The following is a 19,692-nucleotide window of genomic DNA, read 5'->3' as shown; positions in this document are numbered from 1 at the left end:
AAAATCAGAAATGAAAAGGGAGACATAACAACAGAAACAGAGTAAATTCAAAAAATCATCAGATCCTACTATAAAAGCCTATATTCAACAAAACTTGAAAATCTGCAGGAAATGGACAATTTCCTAGACAGATACCAGGTACCAAAGTTAAATCAGGAACAGATAAACCATTTAAACAACCCCATAACGCCTAAAGAAATAGAAGCAGTCATTAAAAGTCTCCCAACCAAAAAGAGCCCAGGTCCAGAAGGGTTTAGTGCAGAATTCTATCAGACCTTCATAGAAGACCTCATACCAATATTATCCAAACTATTCCACAAAATTGAAACAGATGGAGCACTACCGAATTCCTTCTATGAAGCCACAATTACTCTTATACCTAAACCACACAAAGACCCAACAAAGAAAGAGAACTTCAGACCAATTTCCCTTATGAATACTGATGCAAAAATACTCAATAAAATTCTTGCAAACCGAATCCAAGAGCACATCAAAACAATCATCCACCATAATCAAGTAGGCTTCATCCCAGGTATGAAGGGATGGTTTAATACACAGAAAACCATCAACGTAATCCACTATATAAACAAACTGAAAGATAAAAACCACATGATCATTTCATTAGATGCTGAGAAAGCATTTGACAAAATTCAACACCCCTTCATGATAAAAGTCCTAGAAAGAACAGGAATTCAAGGCCCATACCTAAACATAGTAAAAGCCATATACAGCAAACCAGTTGCTAACATTAAACTAAATGGAGAGAAACTTGAAGCAATCCCACTAAAATCAGGGACTAGACAAGGCTGCCCACTCTCTCCCTACTTATTCAATATAGTTCTTGAAGTTCTAGCCAGAGCAATCAGACAACAAAAGGAGATCAAAGGGATACAGATTGGAAAGGAAGAAGTCAAAATATCACTATTTGCAGATGATATGATAGTATACTTAAGTGATCCCAAAAGTTCCACCAGAGAACTACTAAACCTGATAAACACCTTCAGCAAAGTGGCTTGGTATAAAATTAACTCAAATAAATCAGTGGCCTTCCTCTACAAAAAAAGAGAAACAAGCCGAGAAAGAAATTAGGGAAAAGAAACTATAAAAATAGTGACAAAAGAAGGAGATGGTTTGGTTTAAAACCAACAAGAAACCAGAAAGAAAGTTTGAAGAGGAAAGCCAATGATAATCAGAATCTGGTGAGAGCTTGCTGAAAGGATTGGACTGTAGCTGCTGGTTCATGCCTGGTGTCTGCCTGCCTAGAGGACTGGTCTGCAGCTGCTGTGTCATATTTGGTGTTTGCTATGGGACTGAACTGCTGAGAAATATCAAGCTTGCCCCTAAAGAACTATTGCTGAACAAGTCCAATTCCCCCATCCTAATAACTTTTCTCTTTTCTCTTCCACTACCTCTACTGGGTGGTAAGCTAGAGAAGAGATTGAACCCTTATTAAAAAGAGGTTGCCAAAAAAAAAGAGGTTGCCAAAAAATGTATATCTACACTTTACTATGACAAGACTATAACATTCAAGTATGATTCATTATTCACGATCGCCATAACAAATTATCATAAAAATATGCCACTATTTTGCAGTGGTAGATACAAACCCAGGACCTTGAACAAGCTAGGTGAGTACCACCAAGCTTCATCTCTAGTCCCTCAAACAAATTTTACATGAAGAATTTAAAACACTTATAACCTATATTAATTCTAGGTAGACTTCCTAATGTATTTTTGGTTTTTTTTTTTTTTTTTTTTGAGACATGGTCTTGCTGTACAGCCAAGGCTCACCTCAAACTTATAATCTTCCTGCCTGTGCCTTCCTAGTACTGGGATTATAAGCCGGCATAACAATACCTTTGCCTGTCCTGGAATTCACTCTGTAAACCAGGCTGGCCTTGAACTCACAGAGATCCACCTCCCTCTGCCTCCCTAGAGTTAAAGGTGTGCATCGCCACACCCAACCAGTGTGTACTTTTAAATAGCAGTTTTATAGTAGCTCATGGTCATATATGCAATCCAAGCACTCATAAGGCTGAGGACTGCCCCAAAAGTTTGAGGCCAGTGTGAGGCCACTCTGGACTAAATAGTAACTTTCAGGTCAGCCTGTGGTATAAAGATCCTAACTCAAAACACACATCCCCACACATACAAACCTCCACAAATCAAACAATAAACAACCCCATTCTTCTATATTTAGACCAAAAATCTAAAATAACACAGAATTATTTTCAAGGAACTATCTTGCCTTAAATTTTGTTTTACTGGTTTTGTTTTTGGAGACAGTCTCCTGTTTACCAAACTAGACAGAAACTTGCTACATAGCAATCCTCCTGCCCTCCATATCCAGTGAATTATACTAAGCTTTTATTTTTAATTCTTTTTTATTTTTTAAAATATGCATGCCTTTATCTATCTTATCTGTGCACGACATGGATAAAGTGCTCAATGATACTAGAAGACGGTTCAGATCTCCTGAAACTAGAGTTACAGATGTTTGTGAGCTGCTGTGTAGGAGCTGAGAAATCAAATTCAGTCCTATAGATGTTCTTAGCTACTCAGCCATCTCTCCAGATCCCTCCCCTTTTTGAGACACGGTCTTTCTACATAGCCCTGGATGACCTGGAACTCAATATATAGACCAAGCTAGTCTCAAATTCTGTCTCCCAAGTGCTGAGATTAATGGTGTCCACCACTACACCCATAATTACTCCCAGTGATTATACTAACTTATACCTAATACATGAACGCCTCAATCAACCAAAATTGTTCTTTTCTGGGAAAACTTGTTCCTTATCTGTCAACTTCCTTAGAAGAGAATAAAGACAGGAAAGAATTCTTCACCTGCAGTAACTGGCCAGGATGAAGAGAACCCAGGAAAGGTGATGTATGACAATAAACAGTTTCTCCATATTTGCAATCTGGGGCTCCAGGATCTTTTCCAGGTTTCTAGAAGAAACATAGCAAACTCAGACTCACAGAATAAAACCAATAAACATACATGTAATTTTCCATAAGCATAGCATTTGCTATAAACAAGAATGCTAGTCCTTTCCCCCAAGAAACGTACATGGTAAAATACATGTTCACAGAGTATCATTACATACCTAATTAGAGTTATAGTGATAACAAAAATTTCAGGGCCTGGAGAGATGGCTCCATGGTTAAGAATATTAGTTGTTTTTACAGAGGACCCAGGTTTGGTTCTCAGCACTCATATAGTGGCTCACAACCATCCATACTTCCAGGAAACACACTCTTCTGGCCTCCTCAGGCACATGTATGTGGTGTGCATCCATATATACATGCAGCAAAACACTCATACACATAAAATATATATTTAAAAAACATACACATATAAAAAACCACAAAAATTATTTGAGTACAGTCTCACCCGTTTATAGTAGTTTTTTATCTTAGTTGCCATGCCAACTTGCATCATTAATGGTCCATTTTCTTCACTGTATTCAGCAAGAATAAGGTCTCCATCTTTGCCTGTAAGGTCCTGAGGTGTACGCATAAAAAACATCTCTCCACCACCCGAGGCTTGTCTCTCTTGTTCTCTCATCTGTCCAAAATGAAGACAATATAGATAAACTACACACACTCATAGCCAATCTGAGACAATACCAAAACTTTTTTACATGTTATTTTTTTCAATTTTATTGTGAAAACTTTCAAACATATCTCTAAAACTGAAAAATAGCATTCTGAACATCTTTTCTCTCACTGTTTAAGCATTTTCCCTATTTAATCTGTAAATTTTCTACAGATTTTAGTAAACTAGTTATGAAAGCTGCAATATTTTAGCCTGAGGTATATTCATATACATCTACTATAGGTTAGGGATTTAGCTCAGTGGTAGAGTGCTTGCCTAGCAAGCTCAAAGCCCTGAGTTCAATCCTCAGCTTCTAAAAAAAAAAAACTTCTAAGAATAAAGACATTCTTCTAAATAACCAAAATAAAATTGTATCACATCTGAGAAAATAATTCCCTAAGATAATCTAATATCTAGTATAACTCCAAAATTTGTACCAATTATCTTACAGAACATTTTTCATAACCAGGATTCATTTATACCTTGGCCTTCTTTTTGATATGCTTCAACAAAGGCTGGACTGAGTGTGGGCCTGGCTGAGATAGTGCCCCAAAGGAGTACTTTTTTAGAGGTGGGCGATGGAACTGCCGGAGTTTGATGGGTCCCATGTGGGTGGGAAAGAAGGGCTGCCGTAATTCTACAGCTGGAATTGAGTGCTAAACAGGAAACAGAAGAGTTAAAATTAAATACTACTTCCCAGGCAATCTTTACCCATACCCTCCAACAAAACAAAGCAGCAATTTGTACCTGGATAATATTCCCTCCGAAAGTACCTCGAAGACCCTGTTGCTTGGGATAGTAATACTCATCATTGGAGAGATTCCATGGATCTTTCACTTCTGGCTGAGACATGTTCTAATGATAGATCAAATAAGTATTGGTCAGATTATCCTTTCCTAATACCTTTCTTTGTTCTTCTAAATACCAAGTCCTTTTCTTTTCACAAACCTGCTGTGGCTCTTCCTTGATAACTCCTGTTTTTCCCAAGAGAATTCGACTCTTCTTCAGAGATGATTCTTTCTTATTCTCCTTAGAAGGGGAATTAGAAGTAGCTTCTTCCTTCTCATCGGGGATCTCTGAGGATATAACAAGAAATGACTTTGGAATTGCTATCCCTAAATGCTCAATTTTGTTTTTTCCTCCTGTTTTCTCCTCTTCTTCTTCCCTTTCTCCTACCCTCTTCCCCACTCCTCTGTACAATACGAAGGATTGGTAAGGATTCTATCACTGAGCTACATCTCCAACCCTCTAACTCTTTTCCCATTATTTTTAGATACAATCTCACTAAATTGCTAAAGCTGTCCTGAAACACACTCTGCAGCCTAGACAGCCTGGAATTACAGTCTTCTTAACTCAGCCTCCTAAGTAGCTGGGATCCATGCTACCAGGCACAGCTAAAACTCACCTTTCCACTGATATTTTTGGAGTTTCTAAGTAGATTTTTCACTCTACTTCCAGACTTTTGTCAGTAATTCCAGCTAGACTATATCTGATATCATTTGTTTGTTTGTTTTAAGAGTTTCTGTGTGTATTCCTGACTGTCCTGGAACTCTGTATACCAGGCTGGCCACAAACTCTGGGATCTGCCTGCCTCTGCCTCCCAAGGTGTTTACCACCACTGCCTAGCCATGTCTAATGATGTCTTGAAGATACAATTTTTCAACATTTCTTTTTTTTTTCTTTTTTTCGGAGCTGGGGACCGAACCCAGGGCCTTGCGCTTCCTAGGCAAGCGCTCTACCACTGAGCTAAATCCCCAACCCCTGAGCTAAATCCCCAACCCCCTGAGCTAAATCACCAACCCCTCTGAGCTAAATCCCCAACCCCTCTGAGATAAACCCCCAACCCCTCAACATTTCTACATGAGTTTTTCCTAAACCATACTCAAACTCTGGAAGCTACAGCTTTTCTTTTAAAAAAGCATCACCTAAGTTTCTAGTTTTTGCCTTCTTTAACATTTTTATATCCTCTTGCCCTTTGACATCAATAATAAGATGTCAAAGATAAAGAGCATTGACTTTGGCTATTAACATACCCAAAATCAAGTTCTCATCATTGGGATCAAGTGTCAAAACAGGAGGCTCCAAAATCCTAGGCATGTTCTGAGCATCCCAAATGATATTGTCCTCCCAACGTCCATATACCAGATCTTCATTATCAATGGGGAAAATGGAGTACCATGGTTTATCATCATCCAATGTAGCTGTAAAACCTGACCAGAACAAGAAGAGAGAAGAGTAACAAAGCGTTAATGCTCCTTTTAGTTATGATTCAAGCAAAAAGAAAAAGAAAAAATTAGTGCAGGTACTCATATAACTATTCAAAAGAAAGCTACTAGATATCATATATATCTCACTTTAACAGAAAACACTGCTAACAAAATATTCATGGCAATATTGTTTATAATATTTAAAACTTAATCAGACTACTTACTAAGGGACTAGCTAAATAATTATGGTAAGGGGCTGGAGGAATGGCTCAGCAGGCAAGAGCACTGGTTGGTTGCTTTTCCAGAGGACCCAGGTTCAATTCCCAGCACCCACCTAGGACCTTACACCTGTAACTCCAGTTCCAGGGAATCTGACACCCTCACAGAGACATACATGCAGGCAAAAACTCCAAAACACACAAAATAAAAATAAGTAAATGAAGCAAAGAAGTGCAGACCGACAGGAGCCGGATGTAGATCGCTCCTAAGAGACACAGCCAGAATACAGCAAATACAGAGGCGAATGTCAGCAGCAAACCACTGAACTGAGAATAGGACCCCCGTTGAAGGAATCAGAGAAAGAACTGGAAGAGCTTGAAGGGGCTCGAGACCCCATATGTACAACAATGCCAAGCAACCAGAGCTTCCAGGGACTAAGCCCCTACCCAAAGACTATACATGGACTGACCCTGGACTCTGACCTCATAGGTAGCAATGCATATCCTAGTAAGAGCACCAGTGGAAGGGGAAGCCCTGGGTCCTGCTAAGACTGAACCCCCAGTGAACTAGACTGGTGGGGGGAGGGCGGCAATGGGGGGAGGGTTGGGAGGGGAACACCCATAAGGAAGGGGAGGGGGGAGGGGGATGTTTGCCCGGATACCGGGAAAGGGAATAACACTTGAAATGTATATAAGAAATACTCAAGTTAATAAAAAAAAATAAGTAAATCATTTAAAAAATTACAGTGATCAATATTGATATTAAGCTATGTTAGCAAATAAAACGATTATCAGTAAGGAAAACGTGCTTCTAAATAAGAACAAGAATAATTAATTAAGAATACTATGCATTCAGGAAGACAGAGAGAAGGATTATAAGCCTGAGGCCTGACAAGATGGCTACACACCAAGATCTTATATCAAAACACTATGTTACTGAGTTGGATATGGTAGCATTCTCCTTTAATCCTAGAACTTGGGAAGCAGAGATAGGAAGAGACTAGCCAGAGTTGCCCAGCAAGACTTTGTCTCAAAAAAACACAAAAATTTAGAAAAGAAACTGAGCAACTGAAAAGTGGATATTAGCCAAAAAAACCAACCCAAAACAAACAAACAAAAGAAAACCAAAACAACAACAACAACAACAAAGACAGAATACCCAAGATACAGTCCACAGAACTCAAAAAGGTCAACAAGCTGAAGGGCCCAAGTGAAGACGCCTCAGTCCCACTTGAGTGGGAGAAGAAAGCAACCACAAGGGGTGGGGGAAGGGACAGGGGAGAGACAGGGAATTGGGGGTGAAGGGACTAAAGCCCTGAGGGCCAGCAGAAAGAATGGAAACAGGCGACCCTGGGAGGAAGGAGATTGGGAAAACCCTCTGGAATGTACCAGAGACCCAGAAAGTGAGAGACTCTCAGGACTCAAAGCAGGGGACCCTAGATGAAAGGCCCTACATTGGGGAGAGGGAACTTTTTGAGCCCATCTCCAGCAGACAGACAGGGTATCAAGTGAGGGATGAGGTTGCTATCCCACAGTCAAAAACTGACCCGTAATTGTTCCTATCTCAAAGAAATGCAGGGATGGAAATGGAGAAGAGCCTGAGGAAAAGAAGGTCCAGTGACAGGCCCAGAGGGGAATCAAGCTCAAGGGGAGGCCCCAAGACCTAACACCATTACTGAAGCTATGGAGTGTTCCCAAAAAGGGACCTATCATGACTGCTCTCCAAAAGACCCAACAAGCAACTGACCAATGAACAGAAGCTGCTGACCCCTCTGGTTGAATTAGGGAAAAAGCTGAAGGAAGCTAAGGAGGAGGGCGACCCTGTAGGAGGACCAACCAACAGTCTCAGTTAACCTGGACCCCTGAGATGTCTCAGGCACTGGATCACCAACCAGGCAGCACACACCAGCTGAGATGAGGCCCTCAACACACATACAACAGTGGATTCCTCAGTCTGGGTTCAGTCAGAGAAGATGAACCTAACCCTCAAGAGACTGGAGGCCCCAGGAAGTTTAGAGGTCTGGGGTGGGTGGGGTGGGGACATCCTTGTGGAGACAGGGGTGGAGAGAAGTGCGCAGGTTGGGGGGAGTGTATGTGGGATGTGAAACTCTGGGGGGTGGGACCTGGAGGGGAATAAAATCTGGAGTATAAAAATAATAAAAAAAAAAATCCCTAAAAAAAGTATTTAACAAAACTAAAGAGAAAATTCTTTTCAAATGACTTCTTAAATTAAGGCCATTTTTAGTCAGGTGGTGATGGCACACACTTTTAATCCCAGAACTCAAGAAGCAGGTGAATCTCTTGAGTTTGAGGCCAACCTGGTCTACAGAGAGCTCAAAGACATCCCTGTCTTGAAAAAAACAAAAACAAAATTAAGGCTTTTTTTTTTTGAGTTGGGTGTAGTGATGTATCAGTATAATCAGTACTCAACAGGTAAGGGCTTAGAATACTGAGTCCAAGGGCAACCTCAGTTACATATAGTAAGACTTGCTGAAAAGAAAAATCAACCGGGGTGGGGGGGTGCTATGTGGCCTAAATTGTAAAATAAATCCAGAGTTACTGAGAAAATGTGGAGAATACAGAATGGTATAAAGAAAACTGAAGAAACTAAAATAACCACTGCAGATACTTTAATATATTTTTGCCAGATTTTTGTTTTATAGTTCAACTGGTTTTTTTTTTTTATTTTTTACAAATAAAATACCAAATATGCTGTCTCATATTTCCTTTTCCTTCATTTTAAATATTTCCTGGCATTTACTTGTCCATCACAGTACTCAAGAGGCTAAGTTAGAAGGATTCCTTCAAGTTCAAGGCAAGTCTGAACTATATACATGACAAGTACTAGGCCAGCAAGGGATACAGAGTGAAATCCTGTCTCAAAAAAATCCAATAAATCAAGGTGATTTTTAAATATACCCCTCTGACCTCAGTGTTGGTCAAAGGGTTATCAAAATGTTCAAGAATAATTTAGAGATTGCCAAGAACTTGTTAAAAAGTGCTTTCAAGTCTGACTGATGGCTCTCACATAGAAATACTTAAAACCACTTTTCTTCTAAAAATTCATGTTTCCTATGTCATTAACATTTATATACACAACTTTGAAAACTTACATATAAAATTACATTTTAAGAGAAAATTAACAAGGAGTAGTAGCAAATACCTTTAATTCCAACAGTTGGGAGGCAGTGGCAGGCAGATCTCTGTAAATTTCAGGCTAGCATGGTCTACACATAACCCAGGACTACACAGTGAAAACTTATCTCAAAAACAAAAACAACCAAACAAAAGCAAAAGAAAAACCACAGTATAGAAGGTTGTAATGGCTTACACATGTAATTGTGCACTTGTGAGACCAAGGTAGGAAGACTGCAGTAAATCTGATGCCAACCCGAAGGACAAGATTCACAAGACTCTATCTCCAAAAACACTGCCACCATAGCACTCAGGAGACAGAGTCAGGATCTCTGTGAGTTGAGCCAGCTTACTCTACATAAAAACCCTAGCTTAAAACAAACAAACAAAACAAAAACAGCATTGTAACACTGAACTCAAATGGCATGGCACCTGTACTGTAGTACTTAGGAAGATGGTGAGTTTAAGGAGAACCTGAGCTAAACAGTGAGTGCCAGTTTAGCTTCAGGTACAGAGCAAGACCTTGTCTCAACATTAATTAAGCTTACCATATACTTGCAGAAAACAAAATATCAAAAAAGTTAATAATTGATAATTTTTTAGGACTCTCATTTCCTTTACTTGTATAACATTTGTATAACATTTGTATAACAGAGCACCCCAAAGCTGACTATCTTTAAATGATAACCATTTTTTTAGTTGTGATTTAGAGATATTTGTTCTCTAGTGTTCTTTTTTTCCCATTTTTTATTGGATACCTTCTTTATCTACATTTCAAATGTTATCCCCCTTCCGTTTCCCCTCCAGAAACCCCCTATCCCATCCTCCCACCCCCTGCCTCCATGAAGGTGCTCCTCCACTGACCCCTTCCTTCCCACCTCCCTGCCCTGGCATTTTCCTACACTGGGGCATCGAGTCTTCACAGGACCAAGGGCCTCCCCTCCCATTGATGCCCAACAAGGTCCATCCTCTGCTACATATGCAGCTGGGGCAATGGGTACATTCCTGTGTACTCTTTGGTTGGTGGTTATCAGAATTTTCCTTTCTGACACTATTTTCATGCTGTTAAGCACAGTTTTGTGTATGTAATTTTGATTTATTTGTTTGGTTGGTTCTTTAATATAGGGTCTCTCTGTAGCCCTCACTGTCCCAATATTCACTCTATAGGCTGACTTCACACTCAGAGATCAAGTCTGCCTATGCCTCCTGAGTGCTGAGATTAGAGGCGTGCACTACCACTGTTCAGCTAAGCACAGTATTTTTATTTTAACCTCGTTGAGAAAAAAAATTATAAAATGATAAATATAAAGTACCTTTATGAACAAAAAAAAAAGAAAAAAATCAGAGACTAGATTTGAAGTATTTCACTGTTCCTCTGACGCTTAAAAGACCACAACTAGGATTACTTATAATGACTGAAATGAAAGCCTGTGTGTTAGAAATTGCTGGCACAGAGGCATACCTTGCTGAACATTGTAGGCCATGGCATTCCTAGTCATACTGGAGGGAAGCCAACCTGCCAAACTTGCACGCTGAGGTTTTGTTCCTTTGTGTTTGACATCCTCCCCATCCCAGATGATATCATCTTCCCAATGCAGTTGTGTCACCATTAGGAAGTTTTCATCTGCCAGAAGATCAACGCCATTGTTTTCCTCAAGTTTTCTTAGTTTCTATATAAGTAGAAAGAATAATAAATCAATCAGTCACTGGTTAAAGTTTCTAATCTAGATCCTAAATGATTCATAAAGTGGTGCTTTGCCAGGCTTAGTGTCAAATAGCTGCAATCCTAGCACTTAGGAGACTGAAAGGAGAATTCCAATTTGAAGTCAGCCCAGGATACAAAGTGTGACTGTCTCAAAAGCCAAGGACTGGGAATGTAGCCCTGTGATAAGAGTGCTACCCCAGCATATGCGAGACCTTGGAATCACTCTCCAGCACAGAGAAAATGACATTTTACTTGTGCAAACTACCTGATAATGGAAAAAAAAATCTGCCTCCTCTCCCACTCCAACAGCATGAATTTCAAAAACAGAATTGTTAGAACAGGGCCTAGTTAGATGATACTCTACTATGCAAATTTCCTACTAAAGATCCTACTCAAGAAATCCCCAGCTAAGTAGTAAAAATGATAGACCCCTATGCACACTGATGATTCCTCTCTCATAAACCAAGTTTGCTTACCTTCATTATGTTATATTTCATTGTAGAGTCATGTTCAGTCTTCTTCATTTTGAAGCCATAGTCAAAGCCACTGCCATCTTCAGGAACACCTAGCATATCATACCATAGCCGGGCAGGTCCATAACGCCATTCTGCCACTCTTGGTTTGGTATCCATTACTTTATCTGTATCTCCAGTTGACTGGGAAAACTTGGACTCCACAGGAGCCATCATTGTGATCTGTAATAAAGTGAGAGATGTAGAGGTCGGGGGTTCCCTATTCCAAATGATCTAAGGCTACAGAGAATTAACAATTATAAGGTTAGAGAGAGGGACCACAAGGATGATTCCTGAACAGGAATTTTTACCTGGATATAACATGACATGTTCTGTCCATGAGTAATGGCTTTATATTTAGCAATGTATCACCATCTACCCTGCCCTGCCCCACCAAACATTTTTCTGTTACAACAGGAAAAGTGAAACCATTAGATTTAGCTCATTATTAGTCACTGACAATTACAAAGAACTCTTAACACTAAAGTGTTAGTTACAACTTTGACATAAGCTAGAGAGCTTTCTACATGCGCCCTTGTAGACTTTGCCTACTTCATCATCAGAGAGACACTGCTCTGGAAGTGGTGGTGGAGCATAGTCATAGTTCCACAGAGATTTCTGGTTGACTTCTAATTCTACTGAACACTCCTCTTCCTGGATCTGCTCTTCCTGTATAAGTTCACGGTGCTTCTTTTTCCTCTTTCTCCGAGCACTCCTCCAAACAGATGGGACATTCTTCCCTGGTCCAAAAAGCCGTAAAAAGCGTAACACCTAGAACACAGAACATAGTATTATGTCAGAGATTCAGTGTCTGAAAAACTCTCAAGTGATCTATTCAACTGCAGAGGTAAAAAATGAAGGTGTGTTAAATTGAGACCACAGAAGTATTATCCCTGAATAGGACAATTATCTCTTCTTTGTTCTTTTTTGGTGTGGTACTGAGATTCGAACCTAGGGACTTGCGCTCTATCAATGAGCTACATTCTCAATCCTTAGTTTTGTTTTATGTTTTCTGAGACAGGGTCTCATTATGTAGGCATGGCCTGGAACTCTATGTAGAACAGGCTGGCCTCAAACTCAGAGATCCATTTTCTTTGCCTGAGTTTAAAGGCAAACACCACCAAACCTGGCTAGTCTTTACCTTCTTGAGTCAAGGTCTCACTAAGTTGCCTAGGTTGCTCTTGAACTCACTCTTAAGCCTAGGAAGCTTTGAACTAATGATTCCCCCCCGCCTTAGCCTCCATAGTAGCTAGAGTCAAAGGTCTACACTACTAGGTTTGATCCATAGACTCATATATTTGAATGTTGTGTTCCCAGTTAATAGAACTGCTTGAAAAGGATCAAAGGGTATGGCCTTACTGGAGAAGGTGTGTAACTGGGGGGTGGTCTTTGAGTTTCAAAAGCCCAGGCCAGCCCCAGTCTCACTGTCTGCCTGTCAATTCACATATAAGCTTTCAGCTACCGCTTAGGTACCATGCCTGCCACTATGCTCTCTGCCATACTGTTCTGGATTGATTAACCCTCTGAAATGGTAAGCAAGCATCCAATTAAATGCCTTCCTTTATAGGTTGCATTGGTCATGCTGTCTATAGCAATAGAATAATAACTAATATACTTGGTTTACTGTTTATTCTAACAGGAAACTTATTTTATTTAGTCACGTGTTTATGTATGTATGCAGATGTACATGCCATAATGCATGTGTGGAGGTCAGAGGATAAGTCTCAGGAGTTGGTTCTCTCTGATCAACTTGTGGGATCTACAGAGCAAATGAAGATCCTCAGGCCTGCATGCAAGTGCTTCTACCCAATGAACCATCTCACCGGCCACCAACAGGACAACTTTGTTGCTGTTATTGTTTGAGGCAGGTCTCTCTACATAGCCTTGGCTATCCTGGAACTCACTATGTAGACCAAATTGGCTTGAAACTCACTAAGACATACCTGCCTCTACCTCTCAAGTGCTGGGATTGAAGGCATGCACAACCATACTTGGCAACAGGATACACATTTCCTATATACAACTTCAAAAAAAGAAAAACCAAGATCTAATACAGCATAAAAAGTTCCTATATAAACAATTATCTGCCACTGAATAAGAACATCACTAAGACTTATATTCATGCCAGTGGTAAATATCATGACTCATAACTGTATACTTAGCATTATAACAACAGAACTTGGAATCTGGAAAAAGTCAGTTTTCATTATGGACATTATTCGTACAAAGTACCTTTCCAGGTCTAAATTCTGGAAAAAGTTCTGTGACACTTGGCAACAGCTTGGTGGCATCATGCTGCATAATCCCAGCCAATGGTAGGGTCAGCTTTCCATCCTTAGATTCTGACTGTGTTGCTTCCTGAGGTCCCATCTCAGATTCTGAGTCAGAGGAACTACTGAAGTCCACTTTCTCTGAGGCCAAAGAGGAAGGGGCAATGATGGAGGGCAAGATGATGCCTTCTCCATCTTCAGACACTGCAACAAGGAAAAGAAACCCCTTTGGCATGTAACTATGAACACATTTCCTCAAATTCAGCCAACACCCCGTTCTAAGCTAATATGCATGGTTCTGTGGCAGGAGATATAGTCCCAAGCACCCAGGTTACTAGTATGCAGGCCAGAAAACTCATCCTACTTATTATTTCCCAACATCCCCAAACTCACCTTGTACCTGGTACCCTAGGGTTGTGATGAGAGAAAATAAACACTATTACTACATTTACTACTTTCCATAAATGAGCAGTACTGTGCCCAATATTGTGAATAATAACAAAATTATATCAATACTTCACATTAATCAGGCCCTGTTATGTTCAGTTCGGAGATCTATAAGATGAAGAATTGTTAAAGCCCACAGAAAAAAAATAAATTCTATACTATAAGTCAAATAACATTTACTTTGCAAACTAAAGAAAATGGCTCAAAGTACCAACTGAAGGAATTAAGTTAACATAGTCTCAAAATATAAAAGACCAGGGCCAGGCATGGTGGCATACACCTTTGATCCCAGCACTCAGCAAGCAGAGGCAAGTAAATCTCTATGAATTTAAGGCCAAACCCATTTACATAAAGTTCCAGGCCAGCCAGGAATACACAGTGAAGCCCTGTTTGAAAAAACAAGACAGGGGGGCTGGGGATTTAGCTCAGTGGTAGAGCGCTTACCTAGGAAGCGCAAGGCCCGGGGTTCGGTCCCCAGCTCCGAAAAAAAGAACCAAAAAAAAAAAAAAAAAAGAAAAAACAAGACAGATGCTGTTCTTCATCTAACCTATGGCAGGATTATTACTGTTACAGGGTTAAGAATGGTGAGATAACAACTCAAGAGCTCATAAATCTTTATAATCTCAGAATATGAGTGATGCTACATCCCTGAAAGTTGCTTTATTGTTGAGACAGTCCTTTGTTACATAGTCCTAGCTAGCCCCAATCTAGCAGTCATCCTCCTGTCTTCAGAGTACTGGGAATATAGGCATACACTACCATGACCGATTAAAAGTTTTTTTTTTTTTTAAAAAAAAGATAAGTTCTAAATATGAGTATATAAATTAGTTATTGGGGCTGGGGATTTGGCTCAGTGGTAGAGCGCTTACCTAGGAAGCGCAAGGCCCTGGGTTCGGTCCCCAGCTCCGAAAAAAAGAACCAAAAAAAAAAAATAATAAAAAATAAATTAGTTACATCAGAAAGTCTTGGGGGTACAGAGTATGGTAGGTAGCTCATACATATAATCCCAGCACTAAGAAGGCAGAAACAGAAGGATTGCTACAGGTTTAAAATCTGGCCTATTATAGAAAATTTCAGCGAGGTGCTTGATGGTAAGACCCTGTCTCAAAAAAAAAAAGTTCTAGGGGTTGGGGATTTAGCTCAGTGGTAGAGCGCTTGCCTAGCAAGCGCAAGGCCACCCTGGGTTCGGTCCCCAGCTCCAGAAAAAACAAAAACAAAAACAAAAAAAAAGTTCTAGGGAAACTCTTCTGAGTCAAGCACTCCTATAACTGTGATGGCAAACTAATTTGAGGAGGGAGCAATAAATTAAATTGCTATTTCTTAACTGTGTGTTTCTGAACATTTTATAAAGAAAATTTCTATTCAATAGCAGAATTTGACACTTATATAATTTTTTAAGAAGACCAATCCTTTTCTTTTTTTTTTTTTTTTTTTGGTTCTTTTTTTCTTGCGCTTCCTAGGCAAGTGCTCTACCACTGAGCTAAATCCCCAACCCCGACCAATCCTTTTCTAACATATTTTTTCAGATTTACTTTCATGTGCATTGGGGTTTTGCCTGCATGTATGTCTATCTGAGGGCATCATATTCTTTGGATTGGGAGTTACAGATAGCTGTGAGCTGTCATAGGGGTGCTAGGAATTGAAACCAGGTCCTCTGGAAGAGTAACCACTGCTCTTAACCACTGAGCAATCTCTCCAGCCCTATAACAGGTCATTTTTGAAAGCCCCTTAAGCATGCCAAAAGCCTGGTTTTATGAGTAGACACTCATTCCTAAAAGGAAGTAGACCTTGTTTTACTTACCACCAGTAATACCATCTTGGTCCCTCTCTTTCTTCACTGGTCCTGGGGGTGGAGGTGGGGGAGGCATCAATTTGCAATCAATATCTTCACAATCAGCATCATAGTCATCTTCATCATAATCTGTTAAAACCAAGATGATCTCCTTAATATGAAGAATGCTATACAATACCCTTGAGCTTCCTTCAAATCTCAAGAATTTATAGCACCACAGAATAACAGAAGAGCCTTCTCTGTGTGGCACATGACTTTAATCTCAACAGTCAGGAGACAGAAGCAGGTAGATCTCTGAGTTTGAGAACCAGGGCTACATAGTAAGAACCTATCTCAAAAACCAAATAATATATTAAAAACGTAGCTCTGCCTTAAAAAAGCCGTGGTATAGCCAAATGTTCATTCTCACACAAGAGTAGGAGAGCTTCTGGGAACTGTCTGAAACTTTTTCATTATCATACTGGGTTTTGTTTTTCACATTGTTCAATCTCCTAATTGAATATTCTTCCTCAGTTTCTAAAATTAAAAAAAAAATCTGAACTAAATTTTCTTCACAGTTTCAAAGTCCTAGGTATACTTTTTCTGTCTATATTTTAAGTAGTTGATCATTCTTTTCAGTGCTTTTTAACTATTGGCAATACTCAATAATCAGTCCTGAACAACTTATTTTAGGTTGGTTTGGTTTTTCAAGATAAGGTTTCTGTGTAATCCTGGCTGTCCTAAAACTTGTTCTTTTGTACATGAGGGTGGCCTAGAACTCAAAGATCTACCTGCCTCTGCCTCCCAAGTGCTGGGATTAACACCCCACCTGGCTAAAGGTCTGTTATTTATTTTATGTGTATTGGCACTTGCTCTGCATGTACATCTGTACAATATAAGATGGCATTAGATCCCAATATAAATGGTTGTAAATCACCATGTGATTGCTAGAAATTAAACTTGGGACTTAGAGCTTAACTAGTGAGTCATCTCTCCAGTCCCCCATATTTTATTTTCAATGTTTTGATATAAAATTTCATGCAACGTAAGTACTGGGATTACAGGCATGTACTATTTTCCCTGCCCAAATATTCTTTTGTTCTACACACCTCCTTTCTTCAACCATCACCCTTACCAGCCAATATAGTGGAACATGCTTGTAGTCCCAACTTGCAGTCAGGCTAGATGATTAGGAGTTCGAGCCATGTTTAACTAACATACCAAATTCAAGATTGCTCTGGATTATGCTGCCTGAAGATAGCAACGAAAAAGCCCTCAAGGGAGCTGGTAAAATAGCTCAGTGGATAAAGACAACTACCACCAATTCTAACAACTTCAGTTTGATTCTCGGAACCCACATGGTAGAAGAAAAGAACTGATTCCTTCAAGTTATCCTCTGACCTGTGTGTTGGGACATAAGCTTCCACACACAAAACAAATAAATGTAATTTTAAAAATAAACAAAAATAGAGGCTGGACCAATGGTTCAGCAGATAAAGCAACTTTTGTTCTTGCAGAAGACTTAGAGCAGCTCACAATCTTCCATAACTTCGTAACTCCAATTCCAGAAGATCTAACATGTTCTTGACTTCCATGAGAACCAGGCACACACGTGGTATAGATACATACATGTAGGCACAAAACACCCACACCCACCCAAATAAATACATCTTTTAAAAATATGATAAAAATACAACTATTTTAAAAGGCAGGGGTTGGAGAGATGGTTCAGTCATTAAAAGTACTGGCTTATTCTTCCTGACAACCTGAATTTGATTTGCAGTAGTGACATGGTGACTCACAACCATCAGCACACCCAATTGGCATCTGTGGACAATGCAGACACATATGCAGGCAGAAACATCATTACACATAAAATAAAATAAATCTAAACAAAAAGCCCCCAAGGGCCAATGAGACAGCTTATTAGATAAATGAGTTTGCTGCACACAGGTTTGGCCACTTGAGTTCAATCCCTAGAATTCGAGTAGAGATGGAAGGAAACAACCAACTCTACAAAGTTGTCTTCTGACCTCTACACATGTGCTGTGGTGCACATACAAAATATTATCTGTATCAATCTTTTTTTCCAGGTGTGTGATGATCTGTATATGCTTGGGCCAAGGAGTGTCACTATTAGGAAATGTATCCTTGTTGGAGTAGGTATGTCACTGTGGGTGCCAGCTTTAATACCCTAATTCTAGCTGCCTGGAAGTCAGTATTCTGCTAGCAGCCTTCAGATGAAGATGTAGATCTCTCAGCTCTGCCTGCACCATGCCTGCCTGGATGCTGCCATGCTCCTGCCTTGATGATAATGGACCGAACCTCTGAAACTGTAAAGCCAGTCCCAATTAAATGTTGTCCTTTATAAGACAACACAGCAGTGGGGTTGGGGATTTAGCTCAGTGGTAGAGCGCTTGCCTAGGAAGCACAAGGCCCTGGGTTCGGTCCCCAGCTCTGAAAAAAAGAACCAAAAAAAAAAAAAAAAAGACAACACAGCAGTACAACCCTAACTAAGACAAGGTCCCTCTACATATTCCTGGCTGTCATAGAACTTTCTATATAGACATAGCTAGCCTAAAACTCAGAAGTACATCTACTTCTGTTTCCCACTCGATTAATTTAAATCCAAATATATACATTTTGCCCTAACCTTATTTCTACAATTTTAACACATCTTGGTTGCCTAAAGGAACCTTCCCAGAAAGATATCAAGACTCTTTTTCTTGGGTTTACTAGATGCTTTCCCATCATGTAAACACAAACTTAAATCCCCCAAAAGACATTAATAATTTTATTGATTTCAGAAAAAACTGGGGATTACTACAAATGACAAATTCAAGTGAAATATGAAGCTGGGATTGAACGTTTAGTATTCTGACCCAGAAATCTATTCTGTCCATTCTATCACACTATTTTACAGTCAGGTTGACTACTAACTTGTTATGGCATCAAATCTCAAATAATGTATACATAAAAAATCTACAAATTTTGTTTTATTGGCTTATGACTTATGAAATAATTAAACAGAAATAACTAGTCTACAGAGTTATTTCTAGGATAATCAAGGCAACACAAAGAAACACTGTTTTAGAAAACAAAACACATCCCCAGTAGTGCCCAAATAAACCACTATGGCAAGTTGGTACCCTATCATGGCCAGAATGTTTGAAGAGGTCTGAATATAGCACCCAGTGATGAAGTCCTCCATCCTCAGGTGATTTCCTTTAGTGGAGGATAGTCCTCAGATCATTCACCTTGTCCTTTGTCCCTCAAGACAACCTCCAGAAAATGTTTCAGTTTCTGCTTTTTGTCCAAGACAGGTTCCTCTAGACAATTCAAACCTCAAGACCCAGAACCACCTTCCCCAGAAAAAGACTCACAATTTGAAGCCCCACTTCTGTATATATGGTTATTGTGAGAAATCTTTCACAAAGCCTTATTTTCTCAGAGACCATCTGAGAACACAAATTGGGGAGAAGCCCTATGTGTGCAGTGAGCTGGGATTCTAATGGAAATTCTACCTTTTAGATATGCTTGTCAGACATGGGGAGAAGCACACTGGGGAGCGCCCCTACCAGTGTATATACTGCAAGCAATGGTTTTCCAAATTGGATAACTTCAAGCAGCATTTCAAATGCCAATCTCAACTTTCACCCAGCACTGCAACCTGACTATCCTCCTAATATCTTCCCTAATAAAATTTTATTTCTTCTTAACACACAACTTTGAGCACTCCTACTAATGTTGTTGTTCTTAAAACACTAAATTAATAAAAATTATAAATATGAAACAAAAAACAAACAAAAAAAGAAATAATAAAATCTTT

At 39.6% G+C, this 19,692-nt stretch overlaps 1 protein-coding gene across 7 annotated transcripts in view; it reads right to left on the bottom strand.

Annotated features, from left to right (window-relative positions):
- Taf1 (TATA-box binding protein associated factor 1) overlaps positions 1 to 19,692 on the bottom strand; it is a 75,559-nt gene that overhangs the window by 53,754 nt on the left and 2,113 nt on the right. For 5 of the 7 annotated variants that reach the window (XR_015646289.1, NM_001191723.1, XM_087599933.1 and 2 more), the window contains exons 4-14: positions 15,894 to 16,013; positions 13,608 to 13,849; positions 11,928 to 12,146; positions 11,340 to 11,558; positions 10,621 to 10,828; positions 5,632 to 5,808; positions 4,547 to 4,674; positions 4,346 to 4,453; positions 4,081 to 4,254; positions 3,395 to 3,568; positions 2,845 to 2,949 (exon numbers count right to left, since the gene is read on the bottom strand). Coding sequence is in view for 6 of the 7 variants with exons in the window: in NM_001191723.1 (NP_001178652.1) it covers positions 2,845 to 2,949; positions 3,395 to 3,568; positions 4,081 to 4,254; positions 4,346 to 4,453; positions 4,547 to 4,674; positions 5,632 to 5,808; positions 10,621 to 10,828; positions 11,340 to 11,558; positions 11,928 to 12,146; positions 13,608 to 13,849; positions 15,894 to 16,013 (1,874 nt within the window). In the remaining variant the exon portion in view is untranslated. The remainder of the gene's footprint in view (positions 1 to 2,844; positions 2,950 to 3,394; positions 3,569 to 4,080; positions 4,255 to 4,345; positions 4,454 to 4,546; positions 4,675 to 5,631; positions 5,809 to 10,620; positions 10,829 to 11,339; positions 11,559 to 11,927; positions 12,147 to 13,607; positions 13,850 to 15,893; positions 16,014 to 19,692) is intronic. The other 2 variants (XM_087599935.1, XM_087599936.1) reach the window with 1 other exon arrangement.

Source organism: Rattus norvegicus, chromosome X, assembly GCF_021556685.1.
Source record: "Rattus norvegicus strain SHRSP/BbbUtx chromosome X, alternate assembly SHRSP_T2T, whole genome shotgun sequence".
In the NCBI taxonomy this organism is placed as follows: domain Eukaryota; kingdom Metazoa; phylum Chordata; class Mammalia; order Rodentia; family Muridae; genus Rattus; species Rattus norvegicus.
This window is presented reverse-complemented; position numbering and strand designations above follow the sequence as displayed.